Source organism: Setaria italica, chromosome VIII, assembly GCF_000263155.2.
Source record: "Setaria italica strain Yugu1 chromosome VIII, Setaria_italica_v2.0, whole genome shotgun sequence".
In the NCBI taxonomy this organism is placed as follows: Eukaryota; Viridiplantae; Streptophyta; class Magnoliopsida; order Poales; family Poaceae; genus Setaria; species Setaria italica.
Genome location: NC_028457.1, coordinates 32,908,487 through 32,928,220, shown reverse-complemented (window position 1 = coordinate 32,928,220; position 19,734 = coordinate 32,908,487). Strand labels below are relative to the sequence as shown.

At 44.1% G+C, this 19,734-nt stretch overlaps 1 protein-coding gene across 3 annotated transcripts; it reads left to right on the top strand.

The window, feature by feature from the left end:
* The first annotated feature begins 3,054 nt into the window (after nucleotides 1–3,054).
* On the top strand, nucleotides 3,055–11,971 carry LOC101770248 (disease resistance protein RPM1). Of its 3 annotated transcripts, XR_002678942.1 has the most exons (4): nucleotides 3,055–4,152; nucleotides 5,604–7,853; nucleotides 10,854–10,945; nucleotides 11,059–11,400. XR_002678942.1 is itself a non-coding variant. In XM_004979604.4 (3 exons), the coding sequence occupies exons 1-2, from the start codon at nucleotides 3,299–3,301 to the stop codon at nucleotides 7,825–7,827; spliced, it is 3,078 nt and encodes a 1,025-aa protein (XP_004979661.1). In that variant the 5' UTR covers nucleotides 3,055–3,298; the 3' UTR covers nucleotides 7,828–7,853; nucleotides 11,746–11,971. The 3 variants fall into 3 exon arrangements, 2 of the variants coding, with proteins under 2 accessions (XP_004979661.1, XP_004979660.1); XM_004979604.4 differs by lacking the exons at nucleotides 10,854–10,945; nucleotides 11,059–11,400 and adding an exon at nucleotides 11,746–11,971; XM_004979603.3 differs by lacking the exons at nucleotides 10,854–10,945; nucleotides 11,059–11,400 and having other exon boundaries at nucleotides 3,056–4,152; nucleotides 5,604–8,052.
* Nucleotides 11,972–19,734: the final 7,763 nt, after the last annotated feature.

The window sequence follows — 19,734 nt, the reverse complement described above, 5'->3', positions numbered from 1 at the left end:
ATACATATGAAGCTCCAGATGGTAATGTCATTACAACCACACCAAGGAAGAACATATCAAACACAAGTTAAACTTTGAGTTCAAATATAAAATTCAAATTTATATTTCAAAAACATTTTTTAAAAATCAATCTCGAATGTTTATTATCGATGTTGGCTCCTCAGCCACGTTGATGTGAGAAAATTCTAGGCATTCTGGGGAGGGAACGAGTATTATACTTCCCTATTTGATCCTAGAAGATAGCGTTCAGGATTAGTGAGAAAATTCTCTATTTGATATTAGAAAAATTATACTTCCCTATTTAATCCTAGAAAATTATAACTTCCTTATTTAACATCCACTCTGACATGCATCCTCTATTAACACGGCCGTCTACTTCACCATGTGATGGTGTTGGTAACTGAATGGACATTTTTGCCTTTGGACATGTATTTCAAGACAAACAACATGGAGAGCCCAAGTATGGAGATTTGAGAAATCATAAAAAAATAACATAGATATTACGCTAACCTATTACTCATTGGGCCTTTGCGGCTTTGCCCTAGCCCAAGCAAAACAGTACGGGAGGTACACCCAGGAAGCCATAGGAAGGAACCTTGTGGCGCCACCTCCTTCCTCGTTGTAGGCGCACAACCACCACCACCACCACCACAACCAATGTGGAGAGGCACGCCGCTACCTACATCCTGACCTTCATTCCTCGAAGCAAAACGAGGTAAGGAAAGGGCCTCCTACTGCCCTCACTAGCCATAAGGACATGACCTCTGACTCTGGTGCAGCAGGAAATAGCGCAGGGATTTGCCGTAACGAGTCACAAGAAAGAGAGGGTTGCGTCTTGGTGTGGTACTCCTCAAGGTTCCCGTCGCGAGGAGGATGAGAGCAATGCTCGACTCATGGAGGGTGGGCTATTGCTGCTCCCAACAAAGCTCCGAGAAGCTGCAATAGCGCCTGCCTGGAGGGCTACAATCATGAGGTGGAGGGGCGAGTCGATGCCCACCATCACGGATCCAGACCCGCCGCTCCTCTCCTAAGCCACCGTTGTAATTAGGGTAGGATTCTGCCACTGTCAGATCTCGAGGAAGTATGCCACCTGCTCTACTACTCTCAGTGCCGGGCACAATATCGGGGTACAGAGGATAGTACGGGAGAGGGGGAGGGAGAGGACAACGGGTTAGAAATTTGACATGCACAAGTCCACCAAGGGCATTTTGGTCTATAACTCAAAAATCTGGCTGGGTAGCAACCTTACTTGAGGGCAGACAGTAGTGACAAATAGAGGATGAGAGTTAGAGTAGACGGAAGTACCAAACATTTATTTTGCAGCATCAAATAGAGAAGCATGAGAGAAAATTCCTTACTTGACCCTAGTAAAAATGAGGCTTCCTTATTTGACATCAGAAAATTTGAACTTTCTTATCTGACACTGGGTTGAACTTTTATTCCTTATTTGACACTACTGTCTATTCCATCATTTAACCCCGGTGAACATTAACCCATTGATTCTCCCTCCCTCTTTTCTTGACCAAAACAACATCGAAATCATCTCCAAAATTCATGAAACATTTAATAGTGATACAACTGATGGAGAAGACCCATTTTTGCATGAGAATAAATATCTAGCCCTTAAGAGACATTAAAAATAAAATTCACAAAATTAGACCTTTTTAATTATTATCTGTAATTTAGGGCATAAAAAACTTTCCAAAAATTCTTTAAAAATAACTAATATTTCAATTGTGGGATGAAGTAATTTATAAAATTATTATATATCATAAGTGACAAAGAGACATTTGAAGTTTTTAATAAAAAGTGTTTTTTGTTTATAAATACAAATGTCTACTTGTCACTTATGATAGGTAGTAATTTTATAAATGACCTCATCCCACAATATAAATATTAGGTATTTTTAGACACTTTTTTGAAAAGCTTTTTATGCCCCAAAAGTTTGGATAATATTTGAAAGTAGCATAATTTGGTGAATTTTAGTTTTAAGATGTTAGATGCTATATATTTATTTTTTTATGCAAAATGGGTTCATCTCCATTTGTTGCATCACTACAAAAAGTTTCATAAAATTTGGAGGTGATTTGGATATCATTTTGGTCAGGAAAATAGGGAGGGAGAATTCAAAAGTTACCATTATGCGAGTTAACTGACGGAACAAACGACAATATCAAACGACAATATCAAATAAGGAACGAAAATTCAACTCAGTGTCAGATAAGGAAACATCATCTTTACAAGGGTCAAATAAGGAATTTTCTCTTTTTCCTAATATCAAATAGGTAATTTTCTCATTATTATTAGTGAGACGCGCATGCTGCAGTGTTGTAGAAGGGAGTAGTGCAGACTTCGCATTGGGCTCCGTACAAACAAGAATTCAAAGAAAAAAAATATTGTAGTTTCAAAACCGATTATGCAAATCACGTTCTAGTTGGACCACTGTGTTTCTTATAATGAGATTGTAAAAACGAAATCACACTTAACTACATTTTGATGATTTGTTTAATTTTTTTAAGCTGGAACGATTTCATTATGAATTTAGAACAATTGTTGCAGCTTAACAATGCAACTGGTCCATCTTAAAAAATAAAAAAATGTACAGGCTAAAAACCATCCAAACAGTTAAATGTGGTCTTATTTTGAAGACTATTAAAATGAACACAATAATATACTCTCTCCATTCTTAAATATATGACGCCGTTGACTTTTTCATTTGTGTGACTATTCATCGTTTCTATAAATATTTTTGCAAATAGATAAACCTACAAGTTAAATCTAAAGTATATTTAACAATAGACATAATGATACACATTTTACTTTAGTTACCTAACTTGTTCAATATCTTGGTGGTCAAAGTTGAAGTAAAAAGTTAACGACGTTAATATAAGAACGGAGGATTCTCCAGCTAGAATTCGAAACGGACACTTGGTTTGGAAACTATGGATTTATTTGTTTCAATTCTCTAATTTGGCCTTTATTTCTTGGGGTGCGTGGGCTGACAGCGGGCTCCGCGCAAGCGAGCACGTCCTCATGCGACACGCTGCCGTCCAGTAGCTCGCGCCACAAAATCCACCGTGCTCCCTAAAAAAAAGTAAAAAAAAGAAGCAAAGGCTTCGATCCCCTTCTCCCCTCTGTTTCTCGGTGCCGCCGGCACGGCGTAGAGAGAATCACCGCTGCCTTCCAGTAATCCAGCCTGCGCCCCTCACGGCCTGCGATCCCCACTCGAGATCGCTGCATCCGGCTCAGAAAAGAGATCGAGCTTTCATCTCGCAAGCGGCGCTAGAGTGAGGCGGCCATGGACCTCGTCGTGGGCGCCTCGAACGACGCCGTGAAGTCCCTGGTGAGCAAGCTCGGCAGCCTCCTCGCGCAGGAGTACACCCTGATCGGCGGCGTCTCCGACGACATCCAGTACATCAACGACGAGCTGGCCAGCATGCAGGCCTTCCTCAACAGGCTCAAGCAGGAGGCCAAACACGACGAGCAGCGGCAGGGCTGGATGAAGCAGGTCCGGGAGGTCGCCTACGACATTGAGGATTGCGTCGACAACGCCGGCCACCGCCTCAGCCGCGAGCCCCGTGGGAGCGGCAAGCTGGCCTCCATCAGGCGGGCGTGGTATCTCCTCACCACGCTGTACGCACGCCACTGCATCGCCACCGAGATCGGCAACCTCAAGGTCCGGGCGCAGCACGTCAGCGAGCGGCGCACCCGGTACTCGGTGGAGAACCTGGCGGCGAGACTGGACAGCGGCTCAGACGGTGCAAACGGCCCCGTTGACCGCTCAGCGCCGCCTCCTCAGCTCATAGGCACCGTGGCGCCTGTGGGCATCGAGGACGCGGTGGAGAAGCTCAGGCAATGGTTCAAGGAGGTGAAGCAGCAGAGGACCATGGGGTTCCTTGCCATTGTCGGGTCTGGTGGCCTTGGCAAGACCACTCTTGCCATGGCCTTGTACCGTGCATTTGGAGACGAGTTTGATTGCAGGGCATCCGTTTTGGCGACGCAGAAGTTCCATCTCCCGGCGGTTCTGAGAAGCCTTATCAAGCAGTTTCACGACCAGCAGGCTGGGGCTTCCAAGAATGACATAGAAGGAATTGAGGAATGGGGACTAGAAGCTCTCAAACAACAGCTCGCCCATCAGCTACAAAACAAGAGGTATTTTACAGGACCCCGGCCTATATTAAGCCTCATTTCATCTTGTTAAGGAAAGATCATTTCTATAATTATTGTTAGGGTATGCTTGTGATTGCAGTTTTGTGCTGAATATTTGTCAATTTTAGGCCCTATTTGGAAAAAGGACTGTCCTTAGGATTTAGTGGAAGTGTGAATTGAATCCTAAAAATTCCTAGAACATTCCCATCTTCCAAACATGCCCTTAATGTGGTTTTTGTTGTTATAAATACTATAACAAAGATCCTTCCAACTAAGAATCACACAATTTGGCCTCAATGTGAACATACCCATCTTCCAAACATGCCCTTAATGTGGTTTTTGTTTTTGTTGTTATACATACTCTAACATGCCCGCAATTTGGCCCCCGCATCACCCTAGGGCGACTCGGGCGTCACCACCACCTCACCCCTAGCGCCGCTCCCTCCTCCCCCTCTGACTCACCGCCGCCAGAAGTCTATCCGACCGCGATGAGGGCAGCGGCGGGCACATCAACTCCCCCACGAAAGACCTTCTTCCCCCTCCAAAACCTCCCCTACCCTCTTCTTTCCTACTGTTGCAGTGGAGGTTGCCGGTGATGGTCGCACCCCTGGGTTGGTGGTGCCCAGATCCGGCGTCACCTAGGCCATTTAGGGCCTCCCCCAGTGGATCCATGTGGGGCTCTAGCGGGGGCTGAATGCCCAGATCCACAATGGTGTGGCCCATAGTGGTGAGGGCAGAGCGGCGATGGCCCGCTGCAGGGCGGCGGCACACATGGAGCGTACCTCTCCTGGGCTAAGCTCGGGGGGAAGGGCGTCTTAAACTTTGGTGACTTCCACCGTGGGAAGCTCGTGGTGGATACGCCCGAACGCAGCCCGTGGCGGCTACAGGCGAGCATGGCTTGGCTCTATGGTAGCAGCGAACGGAGGGCGGCGACGGTGGGCGGCCGGCTTTGGCAGCAGCCAGCAAAGTTTGGTGGTTGTCAGGGTATCGAGGTCCTCAAGCGAAAGCCATGACCGGTCTTGACTGGTGTTGGCGACGACGGTGCCATGATGCATCGTGCTTCTAAAGTTTCTAAGAAAATGACAGATAGGAGGGATTAGTTACTACACAAGGCCCATTGCTAGGTGGAAGCAAGAGCATAGAAGAAGTTTGAAGCTTAGTCTTTTTAGTTTTCTTTCTTAATAGCTTGTTTTTTTATTTTTCTTTGATCCTCGTGTTGAGGCATGGAGTCTAAGTACTCATGTATCTTTGGACTAGGTGGCCGGATTTGTTTCTTTGTGGTCGTAGACATTCACTCGTGGAATGTTCAAAACCGGATAATTTCTTTAATCTAAAAAAGAATCACACAAAAGAATAGAAATAAAGATGGGATTTTCAAAAGATAATGCAATTCCAGCATATTATCCACCGGACCTCTTGGAATACTTATTGGTTCCACATAATGCTTGAAATAGGTATCACATCTTGATAGATGACATATGGTCTGTATCAGCATGGGAAAGTATTAGGGATTCTTTTGCAAAAAGCAAGAATGGCAGTATCATAGTGGTGACAACTAGGTTCAAATCTGTAGCTGAAGCTTGCCGCCGACAACAAGGCCGCGTCCATGAGCTCAAGTCACTCAGTGATGATAATTCCTACAAACTGTTCTGTCAAATCATCTCGAGTGCTCCTAATGTTCCGACTGATGGTGCAAGACCTCTTCTGAAGAAATGTGAAGGTTTGCCGTTGGCCATAATTTTAATAGCAGGGCTCGTGGCTAGTACATTGAGATCAGAGTCAAACAGTACCAGTGTAGAAGATCTCCATTTGGCTCAAAAGGACAAGGATGAAGAGTTGGATAAGAATAAGGATCAAGCGGGCAATGATATCAGTGAGGGGTTGGACAAGGATGTAGTAGGTGAAAAGTTGGAGAAGAATAAGTCCCAAGCAGGAAATGATATCACTGTGCGGTTGGAGAAATTTTTGGATCAAGTGGGCAAGGATTTGGGTGAAGATTTGGAGAAAAATCTCTCGACGGAAAGAGTCACACAGATAGTGAACCACTGCTATTACCAATTGCCTGCTGATTTGAAGACCTGCCTCTTGTACCTGAGCATGTTTCCCAAGGGTTGTTTCATCAGCAGAAAGCGTCTGATCAGAAGATGGATTGCCGAAGGGTTCGTCTCTGAAAAGCATGGGAAGACAGTTGAGGAGGTCGCTGAGGACTGCTTCAATGAACTCATCAGCAGGAACCTAATCCGGGCAGTCAATAGCAGTAGCAACGGCAAGGTCAAGAGCTGCCAGGTCCACGACTTGGTCCTCGAGGTCATCGTCGTCAGGTCAAGCGAAGAGAATTTCATCACAGTGGTTGGTGGCCACTGGCATACACCATTTCCATCTTACAAGGTGCGTCGACTGTCTGTCCAAAAGAGTGATCGGCAAGAGAAGGAAATAGTGGAGAGGATGAAGCTATCACACGTTAGGTCGCTGACGGCATTGAGGAGTTTCAAAGTTCTTCATTCTACTCTGTCCAAGTTTCAGATACTGCAGGTGCTGGATCTTGAAAGATGCAAGGATTTATCCTTGATGAATCAGATTGAGAAAATATGTGATATGCATCAGCTGAAGTACCTAAGCCTGCGAGGGACAGACATTGAAAGGCTCCCAAAGGAGATAGGTAAGCTGGAATATCTTCAGGTACTTGACATAAGGGATACAAACATCATGCAGTTGCCTCCATCAGTCGAGAAGCTACAGCATATGGTGCATCTACTTGCTGGCAGCAAGAGCAAGAGGATTGGGTTGACATTGAATGAAGGGATCACAAAGATGATGGCTCTGCAAACACTATCTGGGGTTGAGATCTGTGGAAGCTCTGCTAATGCTGCCAGGGGTAAATCCACTAATGAAGAAGTTAAGAAACATATCAGATGCAAGGCGGCCAGTACTGTCTTGGTTAAGGGACTGCGTGCCTTGGAGAACCTCACGAACCTGAAGAAGCTAACTGTTTACAGACTTCGAGCCTTTACTGACAGGGATAACATTCTACTATTGTCTGCCATTGAGCACCTGAGCAGCTGCTCCCTCAAGTTTCTTGCTATTAACGATGATTTCACCGGATTTCTTGACAGCTCACTCAATGCTTCGCAAGCGCCACCAGAGCACCTGCACACCCTCGGGCTCACCGGCATGTTGTCCCGAGTGCCGGACTGGATCAGTAGCCTGCACAACCTTGAGAAGCTAACCCTGTCCTTAACTTCACTCGCAGCAAGTACCTTGATAGTTCTTAGCGAGCTGCCAGAGCTATTCTCTCTGATTTTTACCCTGGATTCTACAAAGGAAGAAACAAGTGCTCTCCAGATTATGCACAAGAATGCAATGGAGTCAGGAGGAAACATCTTTGTGGTAGCAGGAGGATTTGAAAAGCTTAAACTGCTGCGCTTTGTGACACCTGTGCTACCACCTCTGAGCTTTCTGGAAGGGGCAATGTCAGAGCTTCAGAGTCTTGAGCTGAAGTTCATAACGATGGAGGGTGTCTACGGCCTGGACAACCTTAAGAGTCTTCGACAGGTGCTCCTGACAGTCAGCAGTCAGGCACCTGAAGATGCAAAGGTGAAGGCGTCTCAGATCAAGGTGTTAGCAAGCATGATTCCCAATGGTCCTAGTGTGGTCGTTGACGAGTACAGCGAGTTATAAGTGGAAGAGACACATTTCGAAGTCAGGTGAGCACATCATTCATGCGTATTCTACTTCATCACATCTGCCCCAGTTAAGTCCTTTGTTCATGTTGTAGAGTCGTTTGTTCATATGTGTTTTGTGTATTTGTGTTCGTTGTAACATGTTCATTCTTTGTCATTCCTTAGCTTGTGTGGTCGTGTAATTGCTGCATTACTTATCTTTTTTATATAGTGTTGAATCATATGATGCTGTTGTTAGTTTTATCTGTGGACAAAGGACATGGCTAATCAAGCTTCATATTGAATCTTGGCTAGAAACGTTTCCACAGAGGGATAGTTGATGCATTCAAAAAATCCCAGCGAAATGAAATAATTCGTCTAGGATATTTTAACACATTTAGGGAATAAAAAGTAACCATATGGGACATCAGCTGTAGCTAGCAGACAATTCTTTGTCGGTCTATGATAATTAATCTGGCTTATTATCATAATATCATGTATACCATATCATTCTATACACTATTGTATCCATCCAGATAGAGGTTCCAAGCCATATCATGTATAATCAGCCATTCTGTAATAGTAGAAATTTAGCATGGCAAAGCTACGCGTCCCCTCGCATGCCTACTTCAAGCTATGGTGGCAAATTTTTGCTGTACCATAGCACGATTGAGTGTTATTTATTTCATTTTTAGTTTAGATACGACAAAGCCACGTGTCCCCTCGCATGCCTACTTCGAGCTATGGTAGCATGACAATACTTAGTTTTGCTCTAGCTACCGTACCGTGAAAATTAAACTTGGGATCTCTATACCATGGCACGACTGAATTTTAGATACTATTGTTGGAAAAGCTATATGAATAGATGCTCCTTTCGACCTAAATCAAATTCCTGATTTTGACCAATTTTATAGAAAAGTACAGCAACATCTACAACATCAAATGAGTTTCACTAAAGCTACCATGAAATATGTCTTAATAGTGTATTTTTTTAGTACCTTGGATGTTATTAATACATTTTTCTATAATCTTAATATAAATTAGAGAAGCTGACTTAGTACAATACTAAAAACTCTTCATTTTGGAATGAAGGGAGTATTAAAAGAATCATAGCTTTGCCCACTCTGCAGCAGTATATATGTTGGTGTCGAGCAGCTGGTGGTTGTTGGAGGCAAACTGTATCACATATTGGGACGGGCTCAGACCCCATATCAAACGGAAAGTGCAACGAATAAAAAATAAATACATCTATCAACCTGTGTGGTAACCTACGTAGTATTTTAGTTTGTAACTAATCTGATACTTTGCTCAAAGGGACAACAAATCAACATGTTAATCAGAGAAAAAAAGACAAAATGCTATTATATTTATTTATAATTTATCTATTATTATAATTTATAATTAAAATATGATAGGAAAAAAATAGAAGCATATGATAAAAGGAGAGGTGTAGGAAGAAAGAAAAGAAGATCATATTAGAGCTGTGGAGGTTGGTTTATAATATGGGCCACCAACTACTCTTGTGTTTGAAGCAAGACTACAGCCGGTGGCAATCATAATCAGCAATAATGGTGGGTGGGGGCAATATTATTGACATGACAACAATATTATCATGTCATGTCAGTAATATTGTCAGCAATAATGGTGGGTGGGGGCGAAAGCACCACGGACGACCTTTCTTGTTGGCAGGGTTGTGATTTTGTGAAGGTGTGGGAGCCAGGATGCTGATAGATAATGGATTGCTGTTTCAGTTTCGCAATGGCATCTTCTGCTACATGGGGCGCTCTGTCACCGATTGATTGTTGTTCATTGAACCCTAACCGAAGTTAATTTAGACAATTACATGGAAAATACTCAGGTTAGCATTATTAAAGATTGGGCTACATAAACTACTTTTTAGGCAAACCGAGGGCGACGCCTTGGTGATCACCGCTGGCGCCGCCTAACTTTTTTTTTCATGGAACAGGAGGGATTTGCACCCTACTGGTCATACATATTAATAAAAGAAGTAGTTACAAAGTTACACAAAACGAATGAAGAGAAAAGAGAAAAGCTACAGCAAATCTATCCGATTTACAATTGAGGATAAATATTTCTTGGAATGTGGAGGAGAAAGACTTGTTGAGACTTTGGCAGAGGCTAGACACACGTTGACATCAGTGTCCAACAGTTTGATGTTTTGGACCTCAATACCGTAGGCAGGTTGGTTTTCTAACATGCAGCACGAGGCCAGCACGATTTGGTCCGGCACTAGCATGGCCCGGGCCGGCACGGCCCAGTATGCTGAGCTGGGCTGGGCTTGGGTCGCTACTGGGGCACGCGGGTTAGCACGGGCATGGCCCGTTTAATTGGATGGCCCAATTGGCCCGCTACATCTTCCCTCACCCATTAAACCTAGCCCCTAACTAATTATATCATGTACGTATGTGAGAAGGCAATGTATATGTGAGATAAATTTATGAGAATGTAACGAACTAGTGATGTATGATGTATATGTGAGATGAGCTTGTGCTAAACATGTGGAATTAAAACTCACTTGTATGCGAAGAAAAAAAAAAGAAATCAAATTATAGGGTCGACTGGGCCAAGTGAAATAGTTCGAGTGAGTAAAATGAGCCTAAATTTTGTTCGAGGGTTAAGCAGACAAAGTGGATTGGGTGAGGTGAGTAAAATGGATTTTTTTCGCAATACAAAAACACAATCATGAGTTTGAAAATGAAGCATACAAGAAAGGGGAAAAAGCTCCTTCAAGTGACATAAATAATAGAAAACGCAAAACATTATGCCACTTAAAATATGAAAGGTCTATGTAAAGCAATCAGTTCCAAAGAGAAAAATAAAGGCTAAACACAGCTGCAAAGTCAAGTAATAGACAAAGATAACAAGAGTTCCATGCAAATCTCAAAAGGCCCTGAAAAGACAATTTCTTATTTGTCAATCACTCAACGCAACCAGATCATGGTTTTTATTAACTTGGTTTCTCAAATAGTGTGTAGTACTTGACATGTCATAAGAGTAGTGGATAAGTGAACTGGTATACGGCAGGCAGGCGGCGTTTCCCTGCTAGCGCACCACCCACTCCCATCCAGCCGACCATGGCGAACAGGCCCCAGCGCGTGCTAGCTAAGGCCTTTCTGGTGAGCTCACAGAATTTTTTTATTTTTAACTCTTTTAAAGACATTTTTAAAAATAACCCCAGCTCAACTTTATTTGCACGGCATGATCCTTTTGGTCGCACCGTGCGCCGCAGCGTGCCAGGAAGCCATTGTCGCACCACTGCATGTGGCGCGATAGCGCTGCCACGCTGGTGTGGCCGGGCGGGCCGCGCCAGCCTGGCGCTGACTGGATGTGGGTCTGTCGCTCCACATGCACTGCCACGATAGCACTGTCGTGCTAGACCGCATGGCGCGACAAGCTCTACGTCCAGGTCAGTGCGCCCCCTTCTCCTTCCCTCTCCCTCCTTTCTTCCCAATGTAGCCCCTGTTCAAGCGGGCCCAGCTCCTCACCGCCGACCGCTGCGCCCCCCGAATCCCCCTCCCCCCAAATCCGGCGTTTTGGGTGGGAAAAGTTGGGGGAATCGATCCCCGCATCATTGGGAAGGTATTGCCCCACTTTCTTCCTTATTTTATCGTTGCATTTCGTAGATATTTGAAGAACTAGGTTAGACTAGGGTTAAGGTATGATGTTGAATGTTGGATCAATGCAAGTACATGTTGATAGATCAGAGTTGCAGTACACCTGTAGGTATCATTCTGCCTCCTGATTTGACGTTTAGAAAATGTAACCTATGCTTATTTTGAGATTACTAATGATTTAGTTGGAGGCATGCAATGTAGATGAATGCAAGAATTCTTGTTATGGTGGTTAGACCGATTCATTGGCAACACATTGCTATTGTTGAAAGCTCTTAATTCATTTTTGGTCATTTGTTGTGTAGGTGTGATGTTGGCGATTGGGTATGAATACAATCGGCGTATGGGCTATGGGTAGTACCCAAGAGAGTCTGATGCGAATGCTCCTGTACCTCCAGTGCTTCCGCTCCTAGATTGTAAATGTGGCATGCCAACCGAGGTAAAACGATCAAGGCACCCAAAAACTACCGCAAGAGCCTATTATGTGTACTGGTGGAAGTTTGATCCTACGCCTGCAAGCCCTTGCTATTTCTTTCAGTGGATAGATGAACCTGAGAAATATGATACTACGATCCGCCTATTCCCATATCATAGGACGGAACTTAAACCATACCATCAATTAAGGCATTAGGTGCCTCCTCCACCAAACCCACCTCCAATGACCAAGGAGGAGAAGCAAGAGGCTACCTGCAAGCATGTGAGGGATCCTCCATTGTGCAAGTGTTGAGTTGTTGCTAAGCTTATGCGTCCTAACATAGTGGTTCAGCAGGGATCTACTTCCAGGAATCCCGCTGATTACCTATATCAGTCCCAGGATAAGTAGCTGATACATTCCTCATTACAGTTTAGTATCAAAACAATAAAAGACGCATAAAATCATATAAAAAGGGTTTTCACCTTTATGTAGCGGAAGAGCGGTGCGGTCACCCATTCTACAAGCAGAATGAATTTAGAGCAACATTAGTCCTACCTCTGTACAATGAAAGCAAGTCTGAGTACACTTATGTATGGTACTCAGCAAATCCTAGTGTTGAAATTAGGTTATATGCAGGGGAGATCAAGGAAAAGGGTGCGAGGTTTGATTTTAGCAATAAACCTATTTTATGAAGTTGTTGGCCCTGGAGGGGGAATGTTACCTCCCCTGGAGGGGTATGAGGCTTGTCGCACCAGGCGGCCTGGCTTGATAGGACTGCGCTGCCATACTAGGCGGCCTGGTGCGACAAGCCTGGACAACCCGATTTTGCAAACTGATTCTGTCCAAGCTATATAGTGGAGCATCGAGTTTAGCGACTGATATGCACATGGTAAGCACGGGAATAACAAATTCATTTGAACACATATAGTCCAAGCCAAATCAAATATTCGAACACAAATCCATGACATCGTCCTACACAAATCCATCACACGGTTGAACAAAAATCCATGACATAGTCTTACACAAATCCATTAGAGAGTTCACCACAAATCCATCACATCCAACACAAAGGGTTCAGCGACAAGCATATCTAACACACATTGTCGAAGAGACATGCAACACACATCCAACATGTTCAACGACGTCGACAGTGCTGATCTGGAGGGGTGAAAGTATCATTGGGGCGACGCTCCCTCCGCAGCTCCGTGAGCAACACATTGGCACTGCCAATGTCGGTGTGGTCATGTGCACGACGCCGGCAGGGTTGCTGGGTAGCGACTTCACCTCTCTGAAAAAATGGAAGAAACTCAATAACATGTACCAATCTTTGGAAATTCAATATAGCCAATGACATTGCACTTAGGGGACATTACCTGGCTTGACTCTCCCTGCGTCTGAGTGACAGGTGGAGCATCAAACATGGCCAACAACTGGATTTGCTCACTGTACATGGGATCATCCTCCTCGAACTCATTACCCTCAGAATCATCACTTGCCTCTGGGGTGGCGGGTGCCTTGCCCCATGACCTGGTGGCATGAGTAGTAGATGCTGATGCGGTCCTTGAAGTGCTTAGAGAGGGAGTCTTTGAGATGCTTCATCTACCGTGGTGGATAGGCGTACGGCGTGATCTAGAAGATGTAGCATGGCCACTCCCGCCGTTGTCCACATACAGGGTAGATATACAGTTCATCTTCATGGCCATACGCCTGCAGCTTTTTTGGACCCTCTGCAACATATAAGCAACACGGAGTCACAATTATTAGAATGTGTGTAACACATACTTCGGATAACTATGGAAAGTTTGGCTATGATCGTACCTCTGCAAATTGATGAAGGGCACTGCCACTAGATCCACTTGTATATTGCATGGCTACTCCTACTTCGTTGGCAAACCCTGCAAGTTGTTGTCCCTGTATGCATATTTTTGTTATGGTAGTTTTGTCAATCTTATGGTATTGTGAGCATGGAACTAGTACATATGAACATAGGAAATGCAAATTTACCATGTAGTCTTGCAAAGGTGCACGCTCAGGCTGTGTTCCCAATCGTGTCATCCGATCGTACTCGTCAGCTATGTCATTGGAGTCATCAGAAGGAGGGTATTCAATGCGCTGGTTCATCCAAGCTGGCTTGATCCTAGTTCTTGTAGCTGCATAGTATCATCGAAGTTACTCCTTGTGCAGTCCTGCACACCAGTAAGGGCCATCCTAGGGATCACATCTCGGTCTATTTTCCTAAAGCTGCAGGTACTGAGCATGTGTCACCCTCCAGTTATTCTCCTTAAATCTTTTCTTCCGATCGATCCTGCAATTAAAATTTCTTAGCAAGGCAACATATAAAAGAAATTTCACTACTACGTACAAGATGCAAATTGTAAATGGATTGGGGCATACCTGTGCGATGCCTATGAAGTGGAAAACTCAAATGGAGGGTACGGTTGTGCCCTCCCAAACTATCGCAACACCCTGTGCGGCAAGTGCATCTCAACAATGTAGTATATAATGACTGGCACCGTTGACCTCCACAGCATGCTATCTCTATAGCACATAGGTGAAACAATGATGCGACTCAGGTGTTCTCGGGTATACGGTGTCCATTCAACCTACATAATGTTGTAAACCCAGAGGTCAGTATGATAGTTGATTAGTTGTCCAAATTTTTCTTTCATTAAAAGATGCATGGGTATAGTGATTACCTAGCTCTGCATGACACAATCGAGCTTATTTGTATACAACTTGTACCGCCTTGCAGGAGGCTCACAAACCGCCTCCACATTCTTTCATACATGTGCGAATGTGGGAAAGGAATCCTGACGGGTCCAAGCTTGGAAATCCAAGGAAAAAAACTATATGAGAAAACAACAAAGCGGAATATGGAACTAGTCATTGTGTTATACCTCCACGTGTCTGTAGCCACGAATGTTATCCCAATTCTGACCTAGAATTGGAAGAACCATCCACAAGATGGTGTTCCCAGCTGCATCCATGAGTAAGAAGCCACTCACTAGGTGCCACAGCCAAACAAGAGCGTGCCTCTGGACAAGCTCCTCATCTGCTCCTTGTGGGCATATGTTGAAGTGCTCCCTCAACCATGCCGAGCTCACCCTGGACGTCTTCTTGTCCTTCACTCCCTCCTCAAGCTCTGGAGGCCTAATCCTAATGTGCAGCTCAACCATATCATGCCAGTTGTCACTCTGAATGATCCCTATGACTGGAAGCCCCTCTAGTGGAATACCAAGGATCATGGCCACGTCCAGCATGGTGATTGTCATCTCCCCGCATGGGAGGTGGAAGGAGTGAGTCTCTGGATGCCAGTGGTCGACTAGGGCAGTCAACCCAAGGGCCCATCCATTGGAGGAAGGCCCCCAGCCACCACCCGAGCAAGGTCTAGAAAGCTCACTCTACCCAGGTAGGTAGCGTAGTGCTCATCCCACATAAGTGGAGAGTGCACCCGCAGCCGTAATGGCTTCAACTCCTGCAAAATAATGAAATAATTACAAACATTGTATTCTAACTTAAAAAAAGGCACATGAAAGGAAATAAATGGAAATTGAAATTAAATGGAAATACATGGAAATTTCTTTACAAATATGATTGCATACAACGTACCTCGTGAAGGTCGGCAAGGAGGTGTCCACGGTGGTTCTCGTTGTACGCGACCTCAAGAAGTGGGTAGACTGGGTCCGCCATCCTGAAAGGAAATAAAAAACTCGTTAGTAATAAGCTTCTTTGCATATGTTAGTAAAGTAATGAAGAAAAGATACTATCGACAAGGCATAATTACAAATAAACAAAATCTTTAAATGTTTAACATGCTAATTTCTACCTCGGCGACTACCCTCAAGTTGGAAGAACGTTTGCTTTTATTTTTACCCTTAGATTTCTTCTTACAGCATGTACAATTCTTAATAAAATTATGGCACTTGGAGCAATGATTCTGTGACTTGTACGCATCAAAATCGCTAGTCCCAGAATCTCCTAAAAACATCCCTTGCAACTCATCCATGTCGCCTTTCAACCACTTCTTCTACCTCCTACCCTTCTTTTGTTTCTTCAAATCGGAGTCGGGCACATACTCTAGGCCTTCATATGGCGGCCATTGAGACGGATCAAGGTATGGTTCAAAGTTGGATTCCTAAATTTTAATGGTGTGCGTCCTAGCGTACAACGGTGACATGTACATGGGGCTAGCAAAATTAAGGCCTCTAGCCTTGCAAGCTGTAATCAAGTGAGAACATGGAAGGTGCAATAGTTAAGGAACCTTACATGTGCACGCACCCTCCTTGAGGTCCACTCTATAGTTCTAGCTGCCATGGCTCTCACCGCCAACATTAGTGCCACCAGCACCTCTTACACAATATACCATTCTTTCTAGCCCATACGGTTTCCCAATTTTATTAATAGACCTTAGCTCAGCACTAGATATATGTTCATCTGCAATCTTACCATTCATATGACCTTCATTCAATAAATCATGTGCCTTTTGCCACCTGTCCATAAAGTACTCGTTGCATTTTTGGAATGAGAACTCAATAATTCCCGCTGCGGGTTTACTTCAGATGCCTTTGAAAACATTGTTTAAAGATTCCGAATTGTTTGTGGTCATAATACCATAACACATCCCTCCCTCATCAAAAGCCAGCGCCCATTTGGTCTTATCCTCCAATTCCCCCTTCAACCATTCTTTGACCTCATCGTTCAAGTCCTTCACAAGGTCTTCTAGTTTTTCATCAAATTCTTGCTCCATATGAATGGAACACAAAACATTCAACTTTCCAATTACTTCCTTGTTCTTTTGGCGATGCCACATATTGGTGGTAAAGTACCTCATGCACTAGCTATGCACAAGTGGTGGAAAGACAACCATATGGTCGTTCGCACAATTTAGGAGCCCATGGTGATGATCTTAGATCATACATACTTGTCGTGATAGCCCAAGTACGTAATGGTAAACGAGCTTCATGAATCATGACCAACTATCATTGTTCTCACCCTCAATCAAGGCAAAAGCTAGCGGAAAAACTGCTTTGCTGGATCAACAACAACAGCCATCATTAGTGTACCCTTGTACTTCACAGTCAAGAAAGTAGCATCCACAAGTATCACAGGACGACAATGTTGGAAAGGCACATCACATTGTAGGAAGAACCATAAAAACCCGTTGAAGGACGTGCTTATAAACACCATTGTCAGGTTGCATCATGCCAGACATGTGAGGAAACCATTTAATCACGAGATTGTAGTGGGCCATAGCGGTAAGGACCCTAGGAACCATGTCATACGACTCCTTCCAGTCTCCTCAAAGCATTGCAACGACATGTCATTTCGCCCTCCATACCATTGAATACTTCACCCGGCAGCCACTGAAGGCGAATATGGACTCCACAAGAGATGACACTGATGTCTTGCTGTCTGCGCGAACAATGCCTAGAATGCACCGCCCAAGGTACCTAGCTGTGCACTGCACGTGCACTCGCTTCGGTTGAGAAGAAAGGCAAGTATGAGATTGCACAACATTGGAAATCCTCCATTGTCCGGTGCTTCTCATTAGGTGCAACCATACACGCCACACGCATCCTTGCTTGCACATAATATCATATCTTAGATTCTTATCCAAGTGAACTACACTAAAAGGCCTATGTAATCTCGTTGCACAGTCAGCTAGGAAAAACTTAATCTCTTAAGATTGTTGAACTCCATTCCCTTCTTAACCACTGGATTCTCACTACCGCCTATCCCTTCCCAAGTCACCATAGTAGATTCGCATATGGCTTTGTGGACCATGCTAATATCCTTAGCATTGGAAATGGATAGAAGTTTGACATGAACTTTCTTCAACAACCGCAACTCATTAGGGGTGTAAGGAATGCATTCATCCACAGGACCAATGTCCTCTGCGGCACATCCTCCTCAGTTTCAGACCCCTCCTCCTCAGATTCAAGCTAATTACCGTCTTCTCCATCTTCATCCATATGGACATCCTCACCAACTTTTGCGTTGGCCTGAACATCTTCTACCCCATCCTCCTCCTCAAAGTCATCAGATTCAGAACCTAGAGATATGTCATCATCATCTATGTATTATACAAATTAACCTACACATACCATCTACACTACACAAATGCATCAGCATCTATATAAATCGATGCATGCAACAAGTTCTACACGTCAAAATTGCAACCAGAGAGTCGACTACGTATGAACTAAGCATGCATTACTACATAATAAACTTGTATATCATGAAAATTTTAAAATAAAATCCTAAACCTAGTTCAGCTAAACACCCTTCAATCTACAAAATGCAATAATAAAATAAGGAAAAAAGTGGGCTATACCTTCCCAAGGACGCGGGGATCGTTCCCCCCACTTTTCTCACCCCAAAACGCCGGATTTATGGTGGATTTGGGGGGGAGGGTGGGCAGCGGCAAGCAAAGGCAAGAGCCTCGGGTTGGGCTAGGGAGGAGGGAGAGAGGAGGGGTTGGCACGCCTGGGGAATGTAGGCTCTGTCATGCCAGGCGGTCTGGCATGATAGGCTAACGCGTTGGGCACTGACACGGCTGGATGGCTAGCAGCTCTGTCGCGCTACATGCGGTGGTGCGACAGAGGCTACCAGCTACGCCACCGCACACGACAGGACCAAAAGGGTCACGCCATGCAAATAAAGTCGGGGAAGGGTTGTTTTTAAAAATATCTTTAAAAGAGTTTACAACAACAACAACATAGCTTTTCAGTCCCAAGCAAGTTGGGGTAGGCTAGAGTTGAAACCCAATAAGAGTCACAAATCAGGTTTTGGACACATGAATAGATGTTTTCCAAGCACTTCTATCCAGGACTAAATCTTTGGGTATATTCCATCCCTTCAAATCTCCTTTTATTGCCTCTTGCCATGTCAATTTTGATCCTCTGCCTCTCTTCATATTACTATCACGCCATAGGGTTCCACTATGCACCGGTGCCTCCGAAGGCCTTCGTTGGACATGTTCAAACTATCTCATCCGGTGTTAGGTAAGCTTTTCTTCACTTGGTGCTACCCCTAACCTATCACGTATATCCTCATTCCGGACTCGATCCCTTCTCGTATGATCACAAATCCAACACAACATACACATTCCCACAACACTTATCTGCTGGACATGTCATCTTTTTGCCATTATTCTGCACCATACAGCATTGCAGGTCTAATCACCGTCCTATAAAACTTGCCTTTTAGCTTCAATGGTACACTCTTGTCATATAAAATTCCTGATGCTTGGCGCCACTGCATCCACCCCGCTTTGATTATATGACTAACATCCTCATCAATATCCCCACCTCGTTGTAGCATTGATCCCAAATATCAAAATATATCCTTCCTGGGCACTACTTGGCTTTCCAAACTGACATATCCCTCCTCATGTGTAGTAGTGCCAAAGTCATATCTCATATATTCAGTTTTAGTTTTACTGAGTCTAAAACCTTTTGACTCTAGGGTCTCCCGCCACAAATTTAGTTTCCTATTTACTCTTGCTCAACTTTTATCAACTAGCACTACATCATCCACGAACAGCATACACCAAGGGATATCCCCTTGAATGTCCCTTGTTACCTCATCGATCACCAAGGCAAATAGATAAGGGCTCAAAGCAGACCCTTGATGCAGTTCTATTCTAATCGAAAGTTACCTATGTCACCATCACTTGTTTGGACTCTAGTTACAATATTGTTGTACATGTCCTTAATAAGTCCAATGTACTTCGTTGGGGCTTTATGTTTATCCAAAACCCACCACATAACATTTCTTAGAATTTTGTCATACGCCTTCTCCAAGTCAATAGAAACTATGTGAAGGTCCTTCTTCTTCTCCCTATACCGCTCCATAACTTGTCTTATTAAGAAAATAG

Coding starts and splice junctions, on each gene's coding strand:
- LOC101770248 (XM_004979604.4), top strand. CDS start 3,299: ATGGACCTCGTCGTGGGCGCCTCGAACGACGCCGTGAAGTCCCTGGTG. Junction 4,153..5,603: donor CATCAGCTACAAAACAAGAG/GTATTTTACAGG, acceptor TGCTTGAAATAG/GTATCACATCTTGATAGATG.